At 46.8% G+C, this 24,257-nt stretch overlaps 1 protein-coding gene across 4 annotated transcripts in view; it reads left to right on the top strand.

The window, feature by feature from the left end:
* LOC122928736 (trifunctional purine biosynthetic protein adenosine-3-like) overlaps nucleotides 1–24,053 on the top strand; it is a 34,390-nt gene extending 10,337 nt beyond the window's left edge. For 3 of the 4 annotated variants that reach the window (XM_044281894.1, XM_044281896.1, XM_044281895.1), the window contains exons 5-22: nucleotides 4,545–4,656; nucleotides 4,919–4,987; nucleotides 5,401–5,526; nucleotides 6,308–6,395; nucleotides 6,921–7,006; nucleotides 10,201–10,369; nucleotides 11,026–11,257; nucleotides 13,759–13,853; nucleotides 14,614–14,723; nucleotides 14,905–15,103; nucleotides 15,883–16,134; nucleotides 16,533–16,685; nucleotides 18,113–18,316; nucleotides 19,704–19,856; nucleotides 20,778–20,908; nucleotides 22,161–22,302; nucleotides 22,969–23,084; nucleotides 23,701–24,053. In XM_044281894.1, coding sequence (XP_044137829.1) covers nucleotides 4,545–4,656; nucleotides 4,919–4,987; nucleotides 5,401–5,526; nucleotides 6,308–6,395; nucleotides 6,921–7,006; nucleotides 10,201–10,369; nucleotides 11,026–11,257; nucleotides 13,759–13,853; nucleotides 14,614–14,723; nucleotides 14,905–15,103; nucleotides 15,883–16,134; nucleotides 16,533–16,685; nucleotides 18,113–18,316; nucleotides 19,704–19,856; nucleotides 20,778–20,908; nucleotides 22,161–22,302; nucleotides 22,969–23,084; nucleotides 23,701–23,895 — 2,632 coding nt within the window. In that variant the 3' untranslated portion in view covers nucleotides 23,896–24,053. The remainder of the gene's footprint in view (nucleotides 1–4,544; nucleotides 4,657–4,918; nucleotides 4,988–5,400; nucleotides 5,527–6,307; nucleotides 6,396–6,920; nucleotides 7,007–10,200; nucleotides 10,370–11,025; nucleotides 11,258–13,758; nucleotides 13,854–14,613; nucleotides 14,724–14,904; nucleotides 15,104–15,882; nucleotides 16,135–16,532; nucleotides 16,686–18,112; nucleotides 18,317–19,703; nucleotides 19,857–20,777; nucleotides 20,909–22,160; nucleotides 22,303–22,968; nucleotides 23,085–23,700) is intronic. The other variant, XM_044281897.1, reaches the window with a different exon arrangement.
* The last annotated feature ends 204 nt before the right edge of the window (nucleotides 24,054–24,257 follow it).

Below are 24,257 nucleotides of genomic sequence, written 5' to 3'. Positions count from 1 at the left end.
CTTGTCGGATCCCGCTGATAAACGGGTCGACTCCTTGGCCAAGTCCGTTTTCATCGCAGCGGGCGCCGCCATCCGTCCTGCGTTTGCCGCCTCTTGGGTCGCCAAGGCATGCGCCGTTTGGGCAAAGCAGCTTCTCCGTGCTTTACCTGCTGACTCTGAGCAGGGGGACTTGGCAGTGCTTGCCTCCCAGATCTATCAGGCCTCCAAGTTTCTTTGTGACGCCTCTATGGAATCGGCTCGCCGCTCTGGGCGCGCGGCCGCCAACTCTGTGGCTATCCGCCGCACCATCTGGCTTCGTTCCTGGGCGGCGGACGCCGCCTCTAAGAAGGCTCTTATCTCTCTTCCCTTTCTTGGTGGAAAGCTCTTTGGGAAACGCTTAGAGGAGCTCATCTCCGAGGCCACTGGAGGTAAGAGTTCTCTTCTTCCTCAGAATCAGCCTCGCCGCCGTCGTTTCCCCGGATCGTCCTCCCGGACGCAGTCCTTTCGGTCCTTTCGGGCCCCTCCTGCCCGATCTGACAAGAAGCCTTCCAGGCCTTCCTTCAAGTCCAGGCCCTCTTGGCACGCCAAACCCAAGCCCGCTCGTCCCCAGCCCACTAAGCCTCCTTCAGCATGACTCGATCCCCGTCATGGTGGGAGGGCGCCTGCTCGTCTTTCGGGATGTTTGGCGGGCAAACGTAGAAGACGCTTGGGTTCTCGAGGTGGTCTCTTCGGGGTACAAAATCGAATTCACCGACCTCCCACCCAGTCGGTTCTTCTTGACGTCCCCCCCCATGTCTCCCGCCCGGGCAGACAGTTTTTTTCAGGCCATTCATTCCCTGCGCGCTCTGGGGGTCATCGTTCCGGTTCCAGAGTCAGAACGTTTTCGGGGCTTCTACTCGAACCTGTTCACCGTCCCCAAAAAGGACGGCTCACTCCGTCCTATCCTGGATCTGAAGGCGCTCAATCGGTTTGTCCGGGTCCGTCATTTCCGCATGGAGTCCCTCCGGTCCGTGATCGCCTCCCTGGAGTTGGGCGAGTTCCTGTCGTCGGTCGACATTCAGGATGCCTATCTCCACGTTCCCATCGCCCTCTCCCATCAAAGGTTCCTTCGCTTCGCGGTGGGTTCGCTTCATTTCCAATTTGTAGCCCTTCCCTTCGGTCTGGCCTCCGCACCAAGGGTTTTCACCAAGGTGTTAGCTCCCCTAGTGGCTCTTCTTCGTGCCAGGGGGGTCGCCCTGGTGCCTTACCTGGACGACCTTCTGATTCGGGCCCCGTCTCCCGAGGACAATCTGTCCAGCCTGAGCATCACCCTCTCGGCTCTTGCTCGGTTCGGGTGGCTTGTCAACCACTCCAAGTCCTCCCTTGTCCCACGCCAGAAGATGCTCTTTCTGGGAATGCTGTTCGATACTCGCCTCGGGCGGGTGTTCCTTCCCCCGGAGAAGGTGTCTTCTCTTCATGCGGGGGTACATCTTCTCCGCAGGCCGTCCTCTCTGACCATCAGGACGTGTATGCGCGTCCTGGGGAGGATGGTGGCCTCATTCGAAGCCATTCCTTATTCCCAATTCCACTCTCGGGACCTGCAGATGTTCATCCTGTCCAGGTGGGACAAGTCCCTGGAGGGTCTCGAGCGCCTCGTTCGTCTCCCTCCTCAGGTTTGTCTGGATCTCTCCTGGTGGTTGCTTCCCCGGACGGTGTCCCTGGGCCGGTCCTTCCTCCCCCCCAGTTGGCGCGTGATCACGACCGATGCCAGCCTCTCGGGATGGGGAGCGGTGTTCGAGTCCCTCACGGTTCAGGGTCTGTGGTCTGTTCAGGAATCTTCCCTGCAGATCAACGTTCTCGAACTCAGGGCGATTTTCTTAGCACTGTCGCACTGGACTTCCCGTCTGCGCGGCCTCCCGATCCGGATTCAAACGGACAACTCCACCGCCGTGGCTTATCTGAATCATCAGGGGGGCACCAGGAGCGTGATGGCCCTGCGAGAGGCCTCTCAGATCCTGCGATGGGCGGAGGAACACGTTCCCGTTCTCTCCGCCGTCCACATTCCCGGGGTCGACAATTGGGCGGCAGACTTTCTCAGTCGTCAGCTCGTCGACCCGGGCGAATGGTCTCTCCACCCGGAAGTGTTTCATCAACTGTGTCTCCGGTGGGGAGTTCCGGACGTGGATCTCTTCGCGTCTCGCCTGAATCACAGACTTCCGCGCTATGTTGCGCGGTCCAGGGATCCGCAAGCTCTTGCGGTCGATGCCCTGGTTCTGCCTTGGTCCCAGTTCGACCTTCTGTATCTCTTTCCGCCCATCCCTCTTCTGCCTCGAGTGCTCAAGCGTCTCAAGGCGGCCCGGGTGCCGGCGATTCTGGTGGCCCCAGATTGGCCCCGCAGGGCGTGGTACGCAGATCTCGTGTTCCTGCTCGCCGACGTTCCATGGCGTCTTCCCCTGCGTCGCGATCTCCTTTCGCAGGGCCCTCTGTTCCACCCGAATTTACCGCAGCTTCGTTTGACGGCGTGGCTGTTGAGACCGCGATCCTGAAGGCCCGTGGTCTCTCGGACTCTGTCGTTCAGACGATGCTTCGCGCTCGGAAGCCCCAGTCGGCCCGTATTTACTATCGGACCTGGAGGGCGTATTTTGCTTGGTGCGAGTCCGCACGTTCTCGTCCTCTCCTTTTTTCGGTCCCTAATATTCTGGCCTTTCTTCAGGCTGGTTTTGATAAGGGGCTTCGCCTGGCTTCTCTCAGGGGGCAGATTTCTGCCCTTTCGGTCCTTTTTCAACGTTCTGTGGCCACGCGGGCTCAGGTTAAGACTTTTCTGCAGGGTGTCGCTCGCCGAGCCCCTCCTTTTCGTCCTCCGGTGGAGCCGTGGGACCTGAATCTTGTTCTTGATGCTCTTCAGTCCTCTCCTTTTGAGCCCTTGGCAGACATCTCTCTGTCGTTTGTGTCATTTAAGGTTGCCTTCCTTGTGGCTATCACCTCTATCCGTCGGGTTTCCGAACTGGCGGCGCTTTCCTGCCGGTCGCCTTTTCTGGTGTTCCATCGGGACAAGGTCGTTTTGCGTCCCGTTCCTTCTTTTCTCCCTAAGGTTGTCACCCCGTTTCACATCAATGAGGAGATTATCCTTCCTTCCTTCTGCCCTAATCCTTCTCACCCTCGGGAGAAGTCTCTCCATTGCCTGGATGTTGTTCGGGCTCTCCGCTGGTACCTTCGCCTCACGGAACCCTTCCGTCGTTCGGATTCTCTTTTCCTGGTTCCGGCGGGTCCTCGTAAAGGTCTGCCTGCCTCCAAGGCCACCATCTCTCGCTGGGTTCGGTCGGCTGTCAAGGAGGCCTACGCCGCGAAGGGTCGCGCTCCCCCTTCCAGGTTGACCGCTCATTCGACTAGGGCAGTCGGAGCTTCCTGGGCGGTGCGTCATCAGGCTTCGGCTGCCCAGCTTTGCCGGGCCGCCACCTGGGCGTCAGTTCACACTTTTGCTAAATTCTACCACATTCATTCCCTGGCTTCTGCTGATGCCAGCCTGGGGCGTAAGGTTCTGCAGGCAGCGGTGCTTTAGGTTGCCGTCTGTCGATCTTCTTCCCTCCCTCAGGGACTGCTTTGGGACGTCCCATGGTGCTGTGTCCCCCAATGCCACGCACGAGAAAAATGGATTTTTTGTACTCACCGTAAAATCCTTTTCTCGTAGTAGGCATTGGGGGACACAGATCCCTCCCTTTCCTTGGAGCATTTGTTCTTGTTCGTGGTTCCGGCGTTTGCTTGTGGTTGTCGGGTTCCCCAGTTCAAGACTTGTTGGCACTCCGTTTCTTTTTGGTTCAGGTGTGGCGTTCCTACTGCTTTTGGTACTGACTGAGTTGTTCTGGCTCTAGCAGAGGGGTATAGCCCACCTGGGTGGAGCCAACACTTTTTTGTTTCTAGTGTCAGCCTCCTAGTGGCAGCTGGGCATATACCCATGGTGCTGTGTCCCCCAATGCCTACTACGAGAAAAGGATTTTACGGTGAGTACAAAAAATCCATTTTTAATTTCCCGTTAATTCTTGTGGATCACCTCAAGGGTTAACAAAGTTTGTAACATTGGTTTTGAATCATTTGAGGGGTTTGGTTTCTAAAATGAGGTCATTTATGGGTGTTTTCTATTACATAAGCCACTGAAACTCATGTTATACCCCTGAATTGGTGCTTACAAAAAAGTTTTGGGAAATTTTGTTCCAAAAATTGTAAGCCTTCTAACGTCCTAAATAAATGAAATGACGTTTTGAAAATTAAACCAATATAAAGTAACTAATTTTGTGAGGTATCACAATCTGCCATAAAAGCGGAGAAATTCATATTTAGAATATAGTGATTTGAAATTTACCACTGTCGTGAAGTACAATGTGTCACCAGAAAACGATCTCAGAATGGCTTGGATAAGTAAAAGCATTCCAAAGTTATTACCACATAACTTGACGCGTCAGATTTGCAAAAAGGTGAAAAGTGGCTTGGTAGTGAAAGAGTTAATTTGATTTTAGACACTTTAATGGACATTGGTTAATCGGGATCTCGCAGGTGCATTATAATATATATTTTTATTTATTTATTTTTAGTGCTGATTTCTGTGCCCTGGTAGTGAAAGCGAGCGGCCTCGCTGCTGGGAAGGGAGTCGTTGTGGCCGCCAGCAAGGAGGCGGCTTGTAAAGCAGTGAATGAAATCATGCAGGTTTGTTAGTCCAGATTTTAGATTTTGTTCTCTCTCCATGCACCCCTATGCCCCCCAATTAGCCTTTTTAATGGGCCTGTGGCAATTTGACAAGAACCCAGCCCTCTTGATTGTAAACTAAGCACAGCGCCGTACATGGCATAGTGGCTGGACTTGGTATTGCAGCTCTATCCAATTCACTCAGGTGACTAATGCAAGGGACTCTTCACACAGCTGATCAGGTACTAAGAGAATCTTATTTTTCCCATGTACTTTAATATAGGATAAGACGTTTGGAGAAGCTGGAGACACAGTCGTGGTGGAGGAGCTGCTGGAAGGGGAAGAAGTGTCTGTATGTAACACCAATATATCTTGTGATTTTATATATTTTTTGTTCCATGCCAATGTATACTGTACAGGGGTTATCATCCGGCATCTGATAATCTATAAAGTCTGATAAAAAATATTAAATCCGCTGCTATTTTAGACTCTTAAAGTTTTTTTTGTTGTTGTTGTTTTTTTTGCCTTTTTAAACACATTTTATATATTAGGGCCTAAAGTTTATAATTTGTTTCTATGATATTCTGTGATACTATCTGATAGTCTGACACCTATCAGCATTGGATTAAAGGAAATTAGCAAATCTAAAATCTGGGGTTGCAATCTGTAGTATATTCTTCTGTGCGTTCAAAGCTTCCCCTATTACATGACCTCCCTCTGGCCGACCACCTCTGTGACCCCTTTCTTGATTTTGTGTCCCTGCAGTGCCTTTGTTTCACAGATGGACTCACTGTTGCCTCCATGCCACCAGCCCAAGACCATAAGAGGCTTGAGGATGGTGACCAAGGCCCCAACACAGGAGGAATGGGAGCGTATTGTCCTGCCCCTCAGGTATAACGTAAAGTAGGTCTATACTGCTGCAAAACAGCAGCTCCCAGCATGCTACAGGATGGAGCCAGGTTTTTTCTAGAGCATGATGCAAATTCTTTATACACCCTCTTACTGAGTATGAAACTGTCAGAATTAAACTACAAAGGACTTACCCCAAGTCTGCGTCAGCGTCTGCTTTAGGAACTTTGTTGAGATGGTCCCCCAGTTTGCTTCTGCTTTTTTCCTTGAGGTCATGGTAGACCATGGATGCCCAACCTGCGGTCCTCCACCTGTTGAAAAACTACAACTCCCAATATGCCTGGACAGCCTACAGCTACTAGGGCATGCTGGGGGTTGTAGGTTTGCAACAGCTGGAGGGCCGCAGGTTGAACATCCCTGTCTTAGACACCCCCCCCCCCCCCCACTAAAGGAGCTTTTCAGCATGTTTTAGACTAGGGCTACACATTGACTCTAGGCGTGTAATAAGAATGCAATGTCGCAAGGTGACATTACGATCTCTCATAATTGTCAGTGTAGTCGCAGACTGTTACTCAATTATACATTATTTTTATTTTATTTTTTTTGTAAAATTAGGACTGTCATGCAAATTATTTTTTTTTTATATAACTTGATTTTGCACAACTAAAGTAGTCATGTAGCGCTAGTGCAAGAGCCTACCAAATATCGGCACAAGCCATCCTCGTCATCAGTCACGTCAGCGGAATTTCCTGTACGTCTGTCCAGAGTTTGCTTGTTGAAATTGTAAATGATTTTATTCATCCTGCTTCATTTAACATTTCAGATTTCTAAGGATTTGCTTGATGAAATCCGGGAGACTGTGCTGCAAAGAACGGTTAATGGGATCCGAGAAGAGGGCACCCCATACGTTGGTGAGTCATTTTTTTATTTATTTGGGGTTTGGTCGTCCCCTTATGATTTAAGTCACTTAAAGAGGACCTCTCGCCACTCCTGACATCCCTGTTTTATCAGCTTCATGCATTCCCCATAATAACAATTCTGGAGCATCTATTCTTACGGCTCTGTGTTGTGCTGTTCCTTTATTATTTCTACTAGAAGTTATAAATGAATTGCTAGAAGTCTGCAGTAAGGGTACAGAGGGGTGGTAACTAGGTGGGGGGTGTACCTGCACAGTCTGAAAATGGAAGCTCTGACTGCTGGGGGACACACTTCGAGCGGGTTACCTCCCCTCTGTACCCTTAGTGCAGACTGGTAGCAATGTATTCATAACTTCGAGCAGGAATGACACCACATAGAGCCATAAGAATAGTCGCCCCAGAATCGTTATTACATGAAGAATGCATGTAGCTGTTAAAACAGACATGTCAGGAGAGGGGACGGCTCCTCTTTAATGCATCTATATTGCTGCTATTTTTGATACGTCGGTTTATGTTCAGGTGTTCTGTACGCTGGATTAATGCTGACGAAGGACGGTCCTAAGGTGCTAGAGTTTAACTGCAGATTTGGAGACCCGGAATGTCAGGTGAGGCTCACATTTGTCCCACATAATAATACCTTTGTGTCAGTTTTATCAATCGGCATCACTGCTTACTGTAAGGGAATGCAGGCAATCATTGTTTGCATTCAGAGGCTGTAAACCAATTCTAACCTGGTCCTGCTCTTACAGGACTTCCGTACAGCTGTTAATTTGTTACAGTGTGTCGGTTTATGTAAGAGCTTTCAGTCTGGACTGCAGGACTGGAGAGAGATTTGTGTTGATGTGGTCAGATAATGATGGTTGTCTAAACTGATGATGCCACAATCGGGACTTTACTATGGCAGGACTAGGCTTGGTCTTGGAAGTCCAGGAGGCGGTCCTTTCAGTGATTGACGGCTCTCTGTATACACAGTCATAGAGGGCAGGCTGTCAGTCACTGATAGGACCGCCTCATCATAGAGGGAAGGCTGTCAGTCACTGATAGGACCGCCTCGTCATAGAGGGAAGGCTGTCAGTCACTGATAGGACCGCCTTGTCATAGAGGGAAGGCTGTCAGTCACTGATAGGACCGCCTCATCATAGAGGGAAGGCTGTCAATCACTGATAGGACCGCCTCATCATAGAGGGAAGGCTGTCAGTCACTGATAGGACCGCCTCGTCATAGAGGGAAGGCTGTCAGTCACTGATAGGACCGCCTCGTCATAGAGGGAAGGCTGTCAGTCACTGATAGGACCGCCTCGTCATAGAGGGAAGGCTGTCAGTCACTGATAGGACCGCCTCGTCATAGAGGGAAGGCTGTCAGTCACTGATAGGACTGCCGTCTGGACTTCAAAGCCCACAATGAGCAGGAATTTAAATGAGTAAGTTACAAGTTTTACAGAATCTTTTCGCACACATTAATAATCAATCTAATCTGCTCAGCTCCTCCTGCTCTCTAGTATTCTGCTTGTAGTTTACATTGCATTTTCACGATGACAGGTTCCCTTAAAGGGTGTGACCACCCGGCATGGTCATAATGTGGTTAGAATCTGCAGCATCTCATTTCCCAATAGAAGTCAATGGAGAAATGGGTATCTGAGGCAGAGCTGGCACTTTCCAAGTTGTTGCTTCTGGGACACATCAACTAGGGACGCACAGAGCTCCTGCACTGTCCACGGCTGACAACACTAGGCATGCAGATTTATTAGTGTGTTTTATAGGACTGGGTCCCCATGAGGTCACAAGGAGTAGCCAGAGATTGGTAAACCCTGTTAGAACATATATAAGCACCGGCTGTGCTGGTTTCACACCACAGTATGTCGGTGGGATCCCCCGTCCTCTCCTGCATAGCACTAACCGGGTAGCATAGCATTATATTGATTTATGATGCTATGTAACCCTTAGAAGTCTGAGTGTACTGGATAACACTGACCCCTCCTTCCCCCGGCAGTGCTGGACGGTCAGTACAGAGCTCCTGCAGACATACTGGTGTGAACCCAGTGCAGTCCTATCCATGCACAGACTAGTAACGTCTGTAATTAAACCATTTCTGATCGTAAATCATATAATCTATATTATCATTATTTGACAAGACAAGTATCCCCCCCAGGGATTCGCCCAGCAGTCCCAAGGCATGCAGTTTGACAAGGAGAGATTGCTGCCTATACTGCGCAGGATCAAGAAAAGGACAGCTATGGTAGTGCACGGCTCTTTACTGACATGTGAGGTGGTGGGCAGATGGTTAGGTGCTCCTTTCTGCTCTAAAGACATGTAGTGAAGTTAAAAAGAGGGATAATGGCACTACAGCAGCCTATAACGGGTTAAGCACAGGCTAGTTCAGCTGCCATAGGAGGTCTCCTACCTTTCCCACACTTCTGCTTGCTGGCAGGGAATGGAAACCTTCACAGTTAATATTCAGGCTAAATGTCCATGTCTGGCCACGGTTACAGTGAGCAGAACTAGAATATGGGCAAACAAGAGAGCAAACAAAGGTTTTCATTCACTGACAGGCAGTGGTGTTGAGCATTTTAAATTTGACAACCAAAGATTTCAAAAGATGTTTTTTTCAGACTGGAGCACTTCTAGGAGACCACTTACAAACAATAAAGGTTAGACAAGAGAACACAACTACTAATTACATAATGACAACCACACTTCATCTACGGTCCTGACTACATCCAGAATGAAGGTACTTACATCACCAGTTGAGTTTATCATCTGACAGGGACAGACATCAGCTGGGGAGTCCGGTTCAGTGAGAGCCGTCAGACTCTATTGGAAACAACAATTTTCTACGCAGATATGTCGATGTCATAGATGAACTCCAATTGCTTGCTGAAACAGTCCAGCTTTTATACTGTTTTAGGCCTCATGCCTAAATGCATGGGCACCGACCGTAGTGGCTGCCGTATGCAGATCGAGGACGCATATCAGACGATACCCACCAATCAAAAGTAGTGCATGCGCTACTTTTTTGAGGTGCGGAGGCACAGACAGAAAACCCACGGAAGCACTCCGTAGTGCTTCCGCACCGAACTTCCGGATTGCAGACCCATTCAAGTCAATTGATCCACATCTGTGATGTGGGGTGCACACGACGGTGCCCGTGTATTGTGGACCTGCTGTTTGCAATACGGCCACGGACAGGTAACGGCCTATGCATATGAGGCCTTAACCAAAGAGCTTCACCCCCTAATGGAATGTCGCTAGATTACGCAATCCATAATGGTCACTGTGCATATCTCGGTTGTCTGTTATTATTTTGGACCTTGGAGCGGCCAGTTCTTAGGTTCATAATCAGAATCCCAAGACAAACTGCGCAGACAATGCTAACTCTCCTGCACGCACACCTTTCCCAACAGATCGTTGTCCATTTACACATTATCAAATACATAGGACCATACCTTGTACACATGTTTTCTGTGTCCAGTCTATCGGGTAAAAGGAGCAAAGCTTTCCACAATCATTTCCACACCAGTTTCGTTGCTCGTTTCATCAGACAGACATGGACAAGGTCTCAAACAGTTAAGACTCGATGGATTCCGTATTTGCACTTCGACATACGGAAACGGAATGCTTACAGAGTCTTTTCCATTTTTTGCAGACCCATTGATGTGAATTGTTCCGCATACTACCTGTAAATAAAAAACGGAAACGGAAGAAAAATAAATTTGTGTGCATGAGCCCTTATGCTGTATGTATTAATCAGCACAATTGATCAGGCAGCTTCTAACAGTTTCTGATTCATCTTTGTCTTGAAGGTAATTCTGCCGCTGCTTCAGAGCGACCTCTATGAGGTTATACAGGCCACTATCGATGGACGGCTTGCTGGTTCCATGCCAGTCTGGTTAGAAGACTGCGCTGCTGTTACTGTAGTCATGGCCAGTGGAGGCTATCCTGGGAGCTATAACAAGGGTCTGGAAATCACAGGTACAAGTTTGTCATTATTAGTTTTATTCCTTCTGACTATCCATGTTACAATGTTGCCTGGCTGGAAACACTAGTCACTTGATGCCAGGCCTATAATAACTAAATAACGGATGCTACTCTTCCTGCCCTTCTAGTCTCCTGTAATACAAAAGGGGGACTTCAATAAAAGTTTTCAATTATATATTGTTGGCCATTTTCAGTTACAACTAGCAGAGTTGAGTTCAGTTCTGGAGTATAATACAGAATCTGACTTTGGATCAGTCTGTGGACTTTCTAGGAATCTATACACTTCCTTGCTAGTAGACCTGAATAGAGCAAATCTGGGGGAAAAAAATTCTCCCCTCTTGTTTAACAATTGGTTGGGGTCTCGGAACCCCCACCCCCACCGATTTTCATCTTAAAAAAAAAAAAAAAAAAAAAAAAAAAAAAGACGTTTCACTATGTCAGGAGGTTGCTTAAAATGATGATTACCCTTTCAGATTCTTAAAGCACAATCATCGTTTTAACAAACTATTGACATGCAGAAGTTTTAATTAAAAAAATGCATGACTGAAAATGCTTCGCTTAAAGGGGTTGTCTATTTTTGACAATCTTCCTCTTTGATTTGAATCTGATTCCCATAGTAGCCACTTGACCAATTGTGGTATCTCTTTCAGGAATTTCAAACGCTAAGGACCTTGGTCTTGAGGTGTTCCATGCCGGCACAGCACTGAAGGACGGAAAGGTGGTCACCAGCGGGGGGCGTGTTCTCACAGTGACTTCTGTCAGGAAGGATTTACTTTCTGCTCTGGAAGAGGCCAACAAAGGAGTGTCCGTCATAGAGTTCTCCAGAGCGGTGTACAGAAAGGACATTGGTTTCCGAGCCATTGCTTATCTGAAGCAGCACAGGTGTGTATAGGAGGACCTGCCGGGACTAGAGATTCATCCACTGTGGACCATTTTTATATAGATTTTGATCTGTAATTTTCATTGGGTCACAATAAAATGCTACAAATGTTGTTCCAATCTGGTGTCACCAGCCAGTGTACGCTGTGCAGGACTTGTGTGTGTCCATCATGGAGTTATCTTCAGAAGTGGTTTTCATTCCATCTTCCTTCCATGAACTTTCATACTTTCCACCGTGGCCTCTGTATTACCAGTTTCAGCTATGTTAGACCACGTTTTGGAAAGATATGACTCTGTAAAGTAAGACTTTTGGAGCAGCCGTACAGGGGAACCAAATTGGTTATGATGTGGAAGAGTCACAGAAAGATCAGGGCTAATGCCACAGTCATTGACTCTGCGGAGTGGGACATTTACTGAAGCTTTTGGAGCACAATTGTCGCAAATTCTTGCACCATAATTTGCATCTTTTTAAACTTCTCTCTACTGTTCTGAAGTAGTGAAAAAAGGGACCGCGCTTAGTTGGAAGGTAGTAGCTTAGCATGGCCACCTGATTTACAATAACTTGCGCCAGAAACTGGTGTAAGTTGGAGCTGAAGTCTTAAGCTTTTCCACCAGAAAATCCACAATGTCAAGAATTCCTCCATGTTATTCTATGGGGCTGAAAATCTCCTATCCCTGCATTGTATTCCGCTGCAGAATTTACATTCCGGACAAATAATGCTGTGTTGCGGATTTTCTTTATGAGAATCTCTGCTTAGAAATAAAATGGGAAACTGAAAAATCTGCATGGCAAATTCCAGAGATATTCACAATAAAATCTGTGTGGATTATCACCATAATTCACACCAAAAAAATCACAACTTTGTAAAAAAAAATATATAAAAAATCTGCATCTGTGGATTTTCTGGTGGAAAATTCTGCCAGGTTTGAGGGCACCTTTTAAGAGGCATTTGCATCTTAATAAATTAGTCGTATCTCGCTCTAGTGCACTGGGCATCAAGACTGGCATAGGGGAACACCATTCTTGATAAATGTCCCTCATAGTCCCAACTTTTGACCTGTAGGCACTCCGTGCTGCTGCATGGCGCCTCTGAGCACAATATTTTACCTTTTTTTTTTTTTTTCCTTTAAAGTAGAGAATATCTATGTAATATTTCATGTGTTGGATCAATCGGTGCTTTTGTGGAGGTACATGACGGCCTTAGGCATCATGTTATGGATCTGTAGTACAGCTGTAAATGAATAAACCCTTTTAAGGAGTTGTCCGGTCTCAAGAGGGGACGGCACAATTTAGGAGATGGACCTGTAATAAAGACTCGATGATTACTTGCCTGACAGATCTCGGCAGGGCACTGTTTTCTTAACGGCATCTGTAATCTGTAGCACTGCGCACGCAGTCTCCCGATACAGCTGATCGCCGATCTGATATTGATGCCCTATCCTAAGGACAGGTTATCAATAGAAAAAGCTCAGACAATATCTTTAAATGTGGATTGGGAGAGTACTCCTTTAATACATTGATTTTATTATTTTTATGAGCAGAGGGACTTGTTTTTCAGCTCGGTTGAATCGCCACATACGTACACCTTGGGGTACTTTCACACTTGCGTTAAAGTTTTCCGGTTTTGAGTTCCGTCCTAGGGGCTCAATACCGGAATAAAACTGATCAGTTTTATCTTAATGCATTCTGAATGGAGAGCAATCTGTTCAGGATGTCTTCAGTTCAGTCACTCTTAGGCTGGGTTCACACCTGAGCGTTTTACAGCGCGTTCCTACGCGCTGTAAAACGCTCAACAAGGAGAAACCAATGATTCCCTATGGGAATGGTTCACACTTGGGCGTTTTACAGCGCGTACGATCGCGCTGTAAAACGCCCGACGCTCCAAAAAGTACATGAGCGACTTTTGGGGCGTTTGTGGCCATAGGACACTGTAGTGAATCACACAAACGCGCGTCAAACGCGCGTTTACTATTATAAAAACGCGCGTTTGCGCTACGCTCAAGTGTGAACCCAGCCTTACAGTAATTGGCAGGAGAAAATGCAGCCAAAATTCTGGAACACTTGCCGGATCCGGCATCATTTTGAAATGGATTAATGCCGTATTCGGTTTTCCGGTCTGTGCATGCGCAGACCTTTTTTAAAAAATGCAAATAAAAAAAAATCCTGGATCCGTTTTTCCGGATGACACTGGGGAGACGGATCCGGTGTTTTAATGCCACCATTGGGTGGCCACATGCGGAGCATTCCCATTGAATGGGGCTAAATCCACATGTGTACCCACCCCCTTCTTGGTTTTGGATTTTTTTTCAAGAGAGCAAACTGCATAATGGTTTGTAGATTGGTGGTCCTGTCCGTCAGACCCTCATCTGTAGAAACATTTATGGTCTTTTATAAGATCAGGTCAGTCCTGGAAAACCTCTTATGTTGCCCTGTATAATTCTATAGGCCATACATATAATTACAGCACAGAGTGATTTTACGCTTCTGCTTCGTATTCTTCCAGACATCTCACCTACAAGGACAGTGGGGTGGATATTGAAGCTGGGAATACCCTGGTGCGGAAAATTAAACCTTTTGCGGCGGCCACAGCTAGACCAGGTACAATGAATGAAATAAACTGGTGACCCAGAGAGTCCACTGAGACCCCCGCCACAAGGAGCCTAAGAATTGTAGATGTGTCTGTGTCACGCAAACATATATATATGTGAATAGATGATTTTAAGGAGGAAGTGTCAACTGTTTTTACCTATACAATTGGCACAAGAGACGTGTATTGCAGCTTCAAAGAATGATGGGGGTTACCTATTTTCATGTCATAAATGGCTGCTTAGGGAGTTGGGAGCCCTGAAATTCTTCTTTTTGCTACCAGTACAAATCGTGAGTAGTCCCCACTGTACTCGTCATGTGCAACTTGGTAGCCAGTCACATGGTGAAGGAACTGTGGCTCAGAAGTAGCACATGACAGGTACAGACGGACTCCTCTCTGTTGGGAACTCCTGCAAGCATGGTTTACATGGGTACTGAAGGAAACGTGGCAGGGTCTTCAAGATAGGTCATCAATATTTGCTGGCGGTCTGACTCACAGCATCCCTACTGATAATGTGTTGAGGAGACTAACACGTTCCTGTGGGGGCTCTGGCCTGATTGGCGGGGGTATCGGACCCCCAACGATCTGATTGGCCATCATTTTAGAACTACAAGAAAACCTCTTTAGTCTCTCAAATGGACAAACAGTAATCAGGTCTTCTGTCAGCATATTACTCATAAAAAAAAACCTCCAGATCCTGGACACCTTCTTTCATCGTTGAGAGTCCCCACCCTCTATGCAAGTGTATAGTGATTTGATTTCCACCAACAGGTTGTAACGCAGAGCTCGGAGGATTTGCCGGCCTGTTTGATCTCAAAGCCGCAGGATTTATAGACCCCATAATGGTGTCTGGTACGGACGGTGTAGGAACTAAGCTAAAAGTAAGTCTGAATATTTTTGTTGAATTTCTAAAAAGGCTTTGCATGAAGTGGATGTTGCCTTCAGTTATCTCCACATTCTCCAGTCTGTCTGCAGTTCACCTGCTCTGATGGGATTTAACTTTGTTGTAAATTTCCAATCTAGACAGGGTCTGGCTAAAGCCAAGTACTCTTCTCTACACAGATCGCTCATGCTTGTCACAAGCATGACACCATTGGTCAGGACCTGGTGGCAATGTGTGTCAATGACATTTTGGCACAGGGAGCGGAGCCTCTTTTCTTCCTGGACTACTTTGGCTGCGGGGCCTTGGATGTGTCGGTGGCTGAATCTGTGGTTTCTGGTATTGCCAAAGCCTGTCAGATGGCCGGATGTGCCCTTCTAGGTATAGCGCTTTTGTTTATCGTTTTTTTTTTTTTTTTTTTTAAATATTCAAAATTTTACATTATTAAAAACAAAATGTATATAATCAATTTATATATCATTTATCCTAATTTTTGCCAGGTCTAGAAGCCAGCGATTTGTAGCGTGCCATCCGTACATAACTTTCCCAATAGTAACTGGATACCCTTTCTCTATTCTGACAGTCAAAATGTCCCCCTTCCCTCATAACACCTACACTAGTCACAGCAAGACCTTTCTCCCCCCGTATTTACAGCAGCAACCCCCTTTTATTAATAATCACGACATGGCCACCACCCACCTCCAGCAGGCCCATCTAATGTCACCTGTAGTCACAACAGCCCCATGTCACGCTAGTCTAGCCACAACGAGCTACACTTTCCTAATGGTCAAAGCAGCCCCCCCCCCCCCCCCAATAGTCACAGCAGTCCTACCTAGACAATAGACACTGCAAGATCTATCCCCATTATGTACTTGCCTTCTAAAGCCTCTTCAATGCAGACTCGGTTGGTAGGTAAACAGAAGCCTATTGCTGCCGGCTGTTATATGTAGCTTCTTGCAAATGCAGCCCGGGGCAGGCAGAGCACACGGCGCTGTCATTTATATGACCCAGGCTAAGCTGTTTCCGCTCAGCACATGCGACAAATTTGAGCCGGTGGGAGTGGACTGTCTGATTTCTGGCTGTTCCTTGTACTGGGGTACTTCATGGTTGGTAAGTTATAATAGTGCTCTGTCACTACTACATACGTTAATGTTTTTTAGGTGGAGAAACCGCAGAGATGCCGGGGATGTACGCCCCCGGGGAGTATGACCTGGCCGGCTTTGCTGTGGGTGCAGTAGAGCGAGGCTGCATGCTCCCCCTTATGGAGAAAATCACTGCAGGTGACTTTGTTATCGGTGTCTCGTCTTCTGGGGTCCACAGCAACGGCTTCAGCTTGGTTCGGAAGATTCTTGAGAAGTCTTCTCTGGAGTTATCATCTCCAGCACCACCTGAATGTGGAAAGGGGACGCTGGGTAAGGATTGGAAGTGATACCAGACAACCAAATACAGTCATTAGCCCTTGTAGTCTTAATTGTGTGTGACTTACTGCTTATCACATTCTTGAAAACTTTTGTACTTCAAAGGGTTTTCTGGCAGTAGAATATTGATGACCTGTTCTCAGGATGGGTCATCAATAATTGTTCAGCCGGCACCATTCAGCTGCTTTGAAGAGGCTGCAGCGCTCCGGTGAACACTGCGGCCTCCTCACAGCATACCTAGCACAGCGCTGTACATTGTATAGTGGCTGTGCTTGGTATCGAAGCCCAGGCCTATTCACTTGAAAGGGCATGAGCTATGCCTAGGACATGTGACTATCAATAGTTTACTCCTAGAAAACCCCTTTAATTCTTTGGATTTGCTCGTCTTTCAGGGGAACTTTTATTGACTCCTACTAAGATTTACAGCAAGACCCTCCTGCCCATCCTGAAGTCTGGCCACGTGAAGGCGTATGCTCACATCACAGGGGGTGGTCTACTGGAGAATATTCCCAGGGTCCTGCCCTCATCACTGGGAGCCACTTTAGGTACGACTGTGTATACATTGCCAGTATACAAGTAATGGCTGTGTGGTAATGTTAACTCTGTCGCAAGAGGGGAGCGGCTGCTGGATAACGTCATAGAATTGAGCACAAGGGCTCCGTGTGAGATCCTCCGTTCTGGACACTGCTAGTCTTACAGGAGCGCACAGCACTGATCACTCCCTGATGGGGCCTGCACCAGTACCTAATATTGCATAACTTTTGCGGGTAATCTTTCTGTTTGAGGCCCCTTTCTCACGGGCGAGTATTCCGTGCGGATGCGATGCGTGAGTTGAACGCATTGCACCCGCACTGAATCCGGACTCATTCATTTCTATGGGGCTGTGCACATGAGCGGTGATTTTCACACATCACTTGTGTGTTGAGTAAAAATCACAGCATGCTCTATATTGTCCGATTTTTACGCGGCGCAGGCCCCATAGAAGTGAATGGGAAGCATGAAAATCGCATAGCATCCGCAAGCAAGTGCGGATGCGGTGCTATTTTCACGCACTGTTGCTAGGAGACGATCGGGATGGAGACCCGATCATTATTATTTTCCCTTATAACATGGTTATAAGGGAAAATAATAGCATTCTGAATACAGAATGCATAGTAAAAGAGCGCTAGAAGGGTTAAAAAAAATATATAATAATAATTTACCTCACCTTAGTCCACTTGATCGCGAAGCCCGGCATCTCCTTGTGTCTCCTTTGTTGAATAGGACCTGTGGTGAGCATTAAATACAGGTAAAGGACCTTTGATGTCACTCCGGTCATCACATGGTACGTCACATGATCTTTTACCATGGTGATTCACCATGGTAAAAGACCATGTGATGACCGGAGTGACGTCATCAAAGTGCCTTTACCTGTATTTAATGCTCACCACCGGTCCTATTCAACAAAGGAGACACAAGGAGATGCCGGGCTTCGCGATCAAGTGGACTAAGGTGAGTTAAATTATTATTATATTTTTTTTTAACCCTTCTAGCGCTCTTTTACTATGCATTCTGTATTCAGAATGCTATTATTTTTCCCTTATAACCATGTTATAAGGGAAAATAATACAATCTACAGAACACTGATCCCAAACCCGAACTTTAGTGAAGAAGTTCGGGTTTGGGTACCAAACATGCGCGATTTTTCTCACCCGAGTGCAAAACGCATGACAATGTTTTGCAGTCGCGTTGAAAAGTCGCGCGTTTTCACGCAACGCACCCGCCTCTTATCCGGGCCAAAAATAAGACGCCCGTGTGAAAGAGGCCTGAGGGGAACCCATGTCAAATGTATTACCCTATGAATGCTTTCCGTTTCCTTGCCTTCTCTGCTTTAGCAAAATATAATTGGTGTGTAAGTGGCTGCTGCTGTCATCTGCCCTTTATGCAAAGAAATTCTAAATAACCAAGCTGATGCACAATTATTATATTTTAGATGCCCATTGCTGGAAAATACCAGGGATATTCTCTTGGCTTCACAAGGAGGGTGGTCTGTCGGAGGAGGAGATGAGCCGCACATTCAACTGTGGTATCGGAGCCGTGCTTGTCGTGGAGAAGACCTTTGCGGGGGACGTCTTGAAGGACATCCGGGCTGCTGAAGATGCGTGGGTCATTGGAGAAGTTATCCTACGCCCAGCGGGTCAGACTATAGACTATTCAACCTACATTGATTTCCTATGCAAATGAGCCTCTAGGTGCTATGGGGGCGTCTCTTCAGCACCTAGAGGCTCGGTCTACTCGCACTGTATGCCTGCCCATCTCGTCTTGAAAGCCTGCCTCCATCACAGCCATCGGACGAATTCACGCGCCTGCGCCGTTCACTTCTGTCATCGGCGCAGTGAATAAATGGCACATACGCTCCTGGTGCCGGATTCCTCACTGCGCCTGCGCCGACTAAGTCACAGTGAGGAAGCCGGCATCAGGAGAGTGGCCTTCACTCACTGCGCCGAAGACAGAAGTGAACGGCGCAGGCGCGTGAATTCGTCCGATGGCTGTGATGGAGGCAGGCATTCAAGACGGGCATACAGTGTGAGTAGACCGAGCCTCTAGGTGCTGAAAAGACACCCCCATAGCACCTAGAGGCTCATTTGCATAGGAATAAAAGTTAGTTTTTTAATGAAACGGCTCCACACAAAGCTCTAAGAATTGCATGGTTATGGAGATCAGACACTAGCAGATTGCTAGTGTCTGAAAGCTAATTTGGTCATACTATAGTGGTAGAAACCCTTTAAAACTTTTGATATGTCATAGATCCTATATCAAAATTTTGATCAGTGATGGTTTCAGTGTTGAGACTCCTGCCGATCGCTAGAATGAGGAGAGAGAAGTGCTTGCATCACCAGTTTAGAGGATTTTTTATAGTTTCATTAAATACCTCTCTTTGCTGACGCTGGCACCCTGCCTTTTTTTATTTATTTTTTTAAATATCGCTTGTGCGCCCGTGTAGTTTTCCCGCCCAGTATGTTAATACTGAGCATCAGTACAGGGAGGAGGTGACGTCTGGGTTTCTCGTGCTGCGATCACAGCCAGGGAGAAGGTGAGCTTTGTTTTTCTCCCTGGCTGTGACGCTCTCCGCTGTGATTGGATCGCGGCACAGCAAGGCGTACAAAGCGGTATTTAAATAAATAAAAAAACAGGCAGGGTGGCCGCATCGGTGTGGGTTTCCCGGCAAAGAAAGGTATTTAATTGATCTAAAAAAATAAATCTATGAAAGGTTCTCTTTAATAGAAGTCTATTGGCATGTTTTGATTCCATCGTCTACAGTGAGGAGAGAGAGTGCCATATGCGAATTCTGCTCTCGTCTCTTCTAGGGATTGTTGGGACTCTCGGCATTCAGACCCCCGACAATCAGAATTTTAGCAGGTAAAGGTTAGCAGGGTTATCATTGTCACTGCCACTTGTAAGGGCGGAAATGCAGATAAAGTAATTGATATTATGAAGGAATTGACTATTGCTTCAAAATTGTATTTATTATGTAGGCTTGGTAATGGTATAATTGGACACCACAGTAATTTCTCCCCTTCCAGAAGTCTCAGAAAGTGTGGATATCAAGAATCTGACAGCTGCTCTGAACGGGACAGAGGCACAACCACAGAAATATTTGTCCGCATTAGTCTGTGATGGGGAACGTCCTGCTTTAGAGGGGAAAGTGAGAGTGGCAGTTCTCATTTCTGGGACAGGTAAGAACTTACAAATGGTGGTCTATAAGAGCTCTAGGAAAGATCATTATACTCCAGAGCTGTGCCCACAATTCAACTGGCAGAGTAACTGTACATACATGTATTATCTTGTACTGATCCCTAGTTACATTTTTATACTTCAGAGCTGCGCTCACTATTCTGCTGGTGGAGTCACTGTGTACATACATTACTTATCCCGTACTGATACTGAGTTACCTCCTGTATTATACTCCAGAGCTGCACTCACTATTCTGCTGGTGGAGTCACTGTGTACATACATTACTTATCCTGTACTGATACGGAGTTACCTCCTGTATTATACTCCAGAGCTGCACTCACTATTCTGCTGGTGGAGTCACTGTGTACATACATTACTTATCCTGTACTGATACGGAGTTACCTCCTGTATTATACTCCAGAGCTGCACTCACTATTCTGCTGGTGGAGTCACTGTGTACATACATTACTTATCCTGTACTGATACGGAGTTACCTCCTGTATTATACTCCAGAGCTGCACTCACTATTCTGCTGGTGGAGTCACTGTGTACATACATTACTTATCCTGTACTGATACGGAGTTACCTCCTGTATTATACTCCAGAGCTGCACTCACTATTCTGCTGGTGGAGTCACTGTGTACATACATTACTTATCCTGTACTGATACGGAGTTACCTCCTGTATTATACTCCAGAGCTGCACTCACTATTCTGCTGGTGGAGTCGCTGTGTACATACATTACTTATTCTGTACTGATCATGAGTTACATCCTGTATGAGTCAGGATCTTTTAGAATACGTCTGCAGAGGACATCATTTATCAGTGTGGTTTCCATGTGTGACATCTGTCGGTGTTCCACAGTCCATTGTTTTGAGCCGTGAAGCATTAGAGCACCTAATCTACTCTCCATCCTTCCTTAGGTACAAATCTGGATGCGTTAATAAGAAGCACCAGGTCTCATGGCAGTGCTGCTAACATTGCTCTGGTAATCTCTAACAAAGCCAATGTGGGAGGCCTGCAGAAGGCTGAAGCTGCCGGGATTCCAACCAAGGTGAGTCCTTTCTCATTTCGTGTGGTGTCTTTTACACTTGTTTAGTTCCTTAACGCCCCATGCACACAACACATCCGTTTTGCGGTCTGCAAATCGGGGATCTGCTAAATACACACTTATGCAGTCCATATTGCATCCCCATTTTTAGCACGCCTATCAACTTCAGTGGGTCTGCGGTCCTCCTTTTTTGGGGGTAACAGACATAGGATGTGGAATGCACGCTGATCATCCGTGTGCTTCCCTCTTCCGTAGGTTCTGCAAAAATAGACTGCCTGAAAAATGCGGACCAAGCAATGGGCAAATTTAAATAGACGGCATACGGACCACATCAGTATTTTGTGGACCACAAAACGGATAGGGTAATGTGTGTGAGACCTCAAAAGTGTTTTCCCTATCTCAGACATGAGGGCATATCGCTAGGATAGCCCCCAATTGTCTGATAGGTGTGGATCCCACCTCTGGGACCCGCAGCTACATTGAGAACAGAGCCCTAAAAGTTATGGAAGGCGCATGCACAGGCGCCCTCCATTCATTTCTATGGGGCCGCCGAAAGTAGCTAAGCGCTGGTTCGACTATTTCCGTCGGTCCTATAGAAACTAACGGGAGCAAGCGTTCCCATTCACTACTATGGGGACAGTGCTTGGTGATGGCCGGACCCGGGGTCCTCCTGCCACCACCTTCCTCTCTCTGTTCTCGGTGTAGGTGTGGATCCCAGAGGACAATGGGGGCATATCCTAGCCATATGCCCCCATTGTCTGAGATGGGAATACACCTTTAACTGCATGTCATGAATTGTCCGCACACCCTTGGCATACATTTACATCATGCTGTCCAAGCTGTGCTTGCACAGTCCCCAGAAGGAAGGTGTTTTGACAGCCAGACTCCTGCTGCACTCATATAACACCTTGAATGCTGAGATACATAACATTCACAGCCTCTGATGAGAATAGGCAGAGGGAGTGAGTTCCTTTTTGTGCGTCCAGCTGTCAGTCTGTGCAGCCCCATTATGGAGACCACCTAACAAAGGTCTCCAGGGCTCGCCTGAGGCAGGGCCTAATAGGTGCCTGTCAGTCTCTTTCTGGCAGTAATGCATTTCGGTACTTTATGGTCTCCACTGGGATGTATTACCATCACGTGGAGAAGAAAATATAGTCATGCGCATGCGTCCTGATCATGCACGTTAGATATAAAGCTCCATGTATGGCCTCATGGTACAACCAGAGAGGGTCATATGTCAACCTTCCCATTGCAGGTGATTGACCACAGACAGTACAGCAGCCGGCAGGAGTTTGATAATGCTGTGGACAATGTCCTTGAGGAGTTCTCCATCGAGCTTGTATGCCTGGCTGGCTTCATGAGAATTTTATCTGGCCCCTTTGTCAGGAAGTGGAATGGTAAGTGCACATTTGTATCTGCAGCCTAACGCAGAACGATACGAGTATGAAATCTACTCCTGCCTCACGTGTGAAGATGCCTTGTTGCTCTTAGCGGCTAATCAGAGACCTTCTTCTTTAATTTTTCCAGTTGTGCAACGACTTAAAGGGGTACTCCCATCTCAACATGGATGGCATATTGCTAAGATATGCCATCGTTGTTAGATAGATGTGGGTCCCACCTCTAGGTCCTGCTCCAATTTTCAGAATAAAGTGCATTCGCACTGATATTTTTTTTAGCTCCCATAGCAGCGAATTGAGAAGGTGCCCGCGCCTACGTCACAATGGACCATGGATTTTAAAGGAGTCTTCTCACTTCAGCAAATGTCATTTATTGTAGATAAAGTTAATACAAGGCACTTACTAATGTTATTTTGATTGTTCATATTGCTTGGAAACAAGCAGCATAAAATGTGATGGAAAATTGAATCCAGCCAGCAAAGGAAGCAATATGGACAATCACAATACGTTAGTAAGTGCCTTGTAGTAACTATCTACATGATAAATATATAAAAATTTAATCTTCATTGTCCTGATTTTTTTTTTTTTTTTTTTTTTCCCCTTGTACTGCAAAGGTGGCAGCCATAATGATACAGAGCAATGACATTCTCTTCATTTTCTTGATAGGAAAGATCCTGAATATCCACCCATCTCTACTTCCGTCATTTAAAGGAGCACACGCACATATGCTGGTGTTGGATGCTGGAGTGAGAGTCTCCGGTTGCACGGTGCATTTTGTGGCTGTAAGTTTATTTAAAAAGCTTTAATCAGGTAGTTGTTAGAGGTAAATGGCCACTGGCCTAAAAATCTTGACTTTTCTCTGAAGTAAGGGCACAGTTTTCTAAAATTATACTTGCCTGGTCCTCTTGCATGCCACTGTGCTGAGGTTCTGGGCCACAGTTGTCAAGACCTGCTCAGGAACCCGTACAGGAAATAACTTTTTCAAGAGGAGGTCTCTTGACATGTATGTTTTATTTATTTTGTTCCTCTGTTATTCCTCCTGGAAATGTGTGACTAAATTAACAAGTGGGTGTTGCCATTGCCCTTATCGATAGATTATGTCCCGACACAGTCTGGCACCACTAATTGAACAGTATCAGACTGTGTAGGCCCACATCTTTTCAACAAGGGGAATAGTAACCACACATGCCACAGTTTATTCATACATTTCCAGGAGGAATGACAGAGGAAGTGCAGAGTTATAATAACAGATGTTTCAGAATTTTAATTTTATGGGGAATACAAATATTTTCTAAAACAGAAGCAGGCAGGTTCCTCATTTTTTAAGATTGGGCTCTGTCTTGGTGCTCAGAGCCGTTTCAGCAATGATGGATTATATTATTCCTGTATTTGTTGTAGGAGGAAGTTGATGCTGGGGCTATCATCTGTCAAGTGCCTGTCCCTGTGAAGTTTGGGGACACTGTGGACACCTTATCTGAAAGGGTCAAGGAGGCTGAACACCGAGCCTTTCCAGAAGCCTTGCAGCTTGTCGCCAGTGGAAAAGCAAAGCTGGGAGAAGATGGCAAGATCTGCTGGAGTAACCAGCAAATATAATGTTTGCAGAGTACTTTCCTGATACAGAGCTACCATTCACCTGTCTGTATATTTAAAGAGGATCTTTCACCTGAATATCTATAATCTAAATATTATACTACCTTTTATAGTGCGTCCCCCAGTGGTATCTTGGCAATATTATTTTTTTTTCTAAAGAACCCCCGTTCGCCCGCTGTGGTTGCCATATCTTTTGGTGCCTCATATGCTAATGAGGCGACTTGGTTATACTAGGCGTGGACTTGGTTCTCCCTGGCTGCGAGCGCATCCAATCAGAGCGCCCCGCTCTTAGCCAGGTAGGAGTTGGGCGCTCGGATCGGATGCGCTCGCAGCCAGGGAGACGATAACCGCGCCCAGGAGAACTT

This window comes from Bufo gargarizans, chromosome 2 (assembly GCF_014858855.1).
Source record: "Bufo gargarizans isolate SCDJY-AF-19 chromosome 2, ASM1485885v1, whole genome shotgun sequence".
Taxonomy (NCBI): domain Eukaryota; kingdom Metazoa; phylum Chordata; class Amphibia; order Anura; family Bufonidae; genus Bufo; species Bufo gargarizans.
Note: the sequence above shows the minus strand (reverse complement) of the source record. Positions and strands in the feature narration are given on the sequence as shown.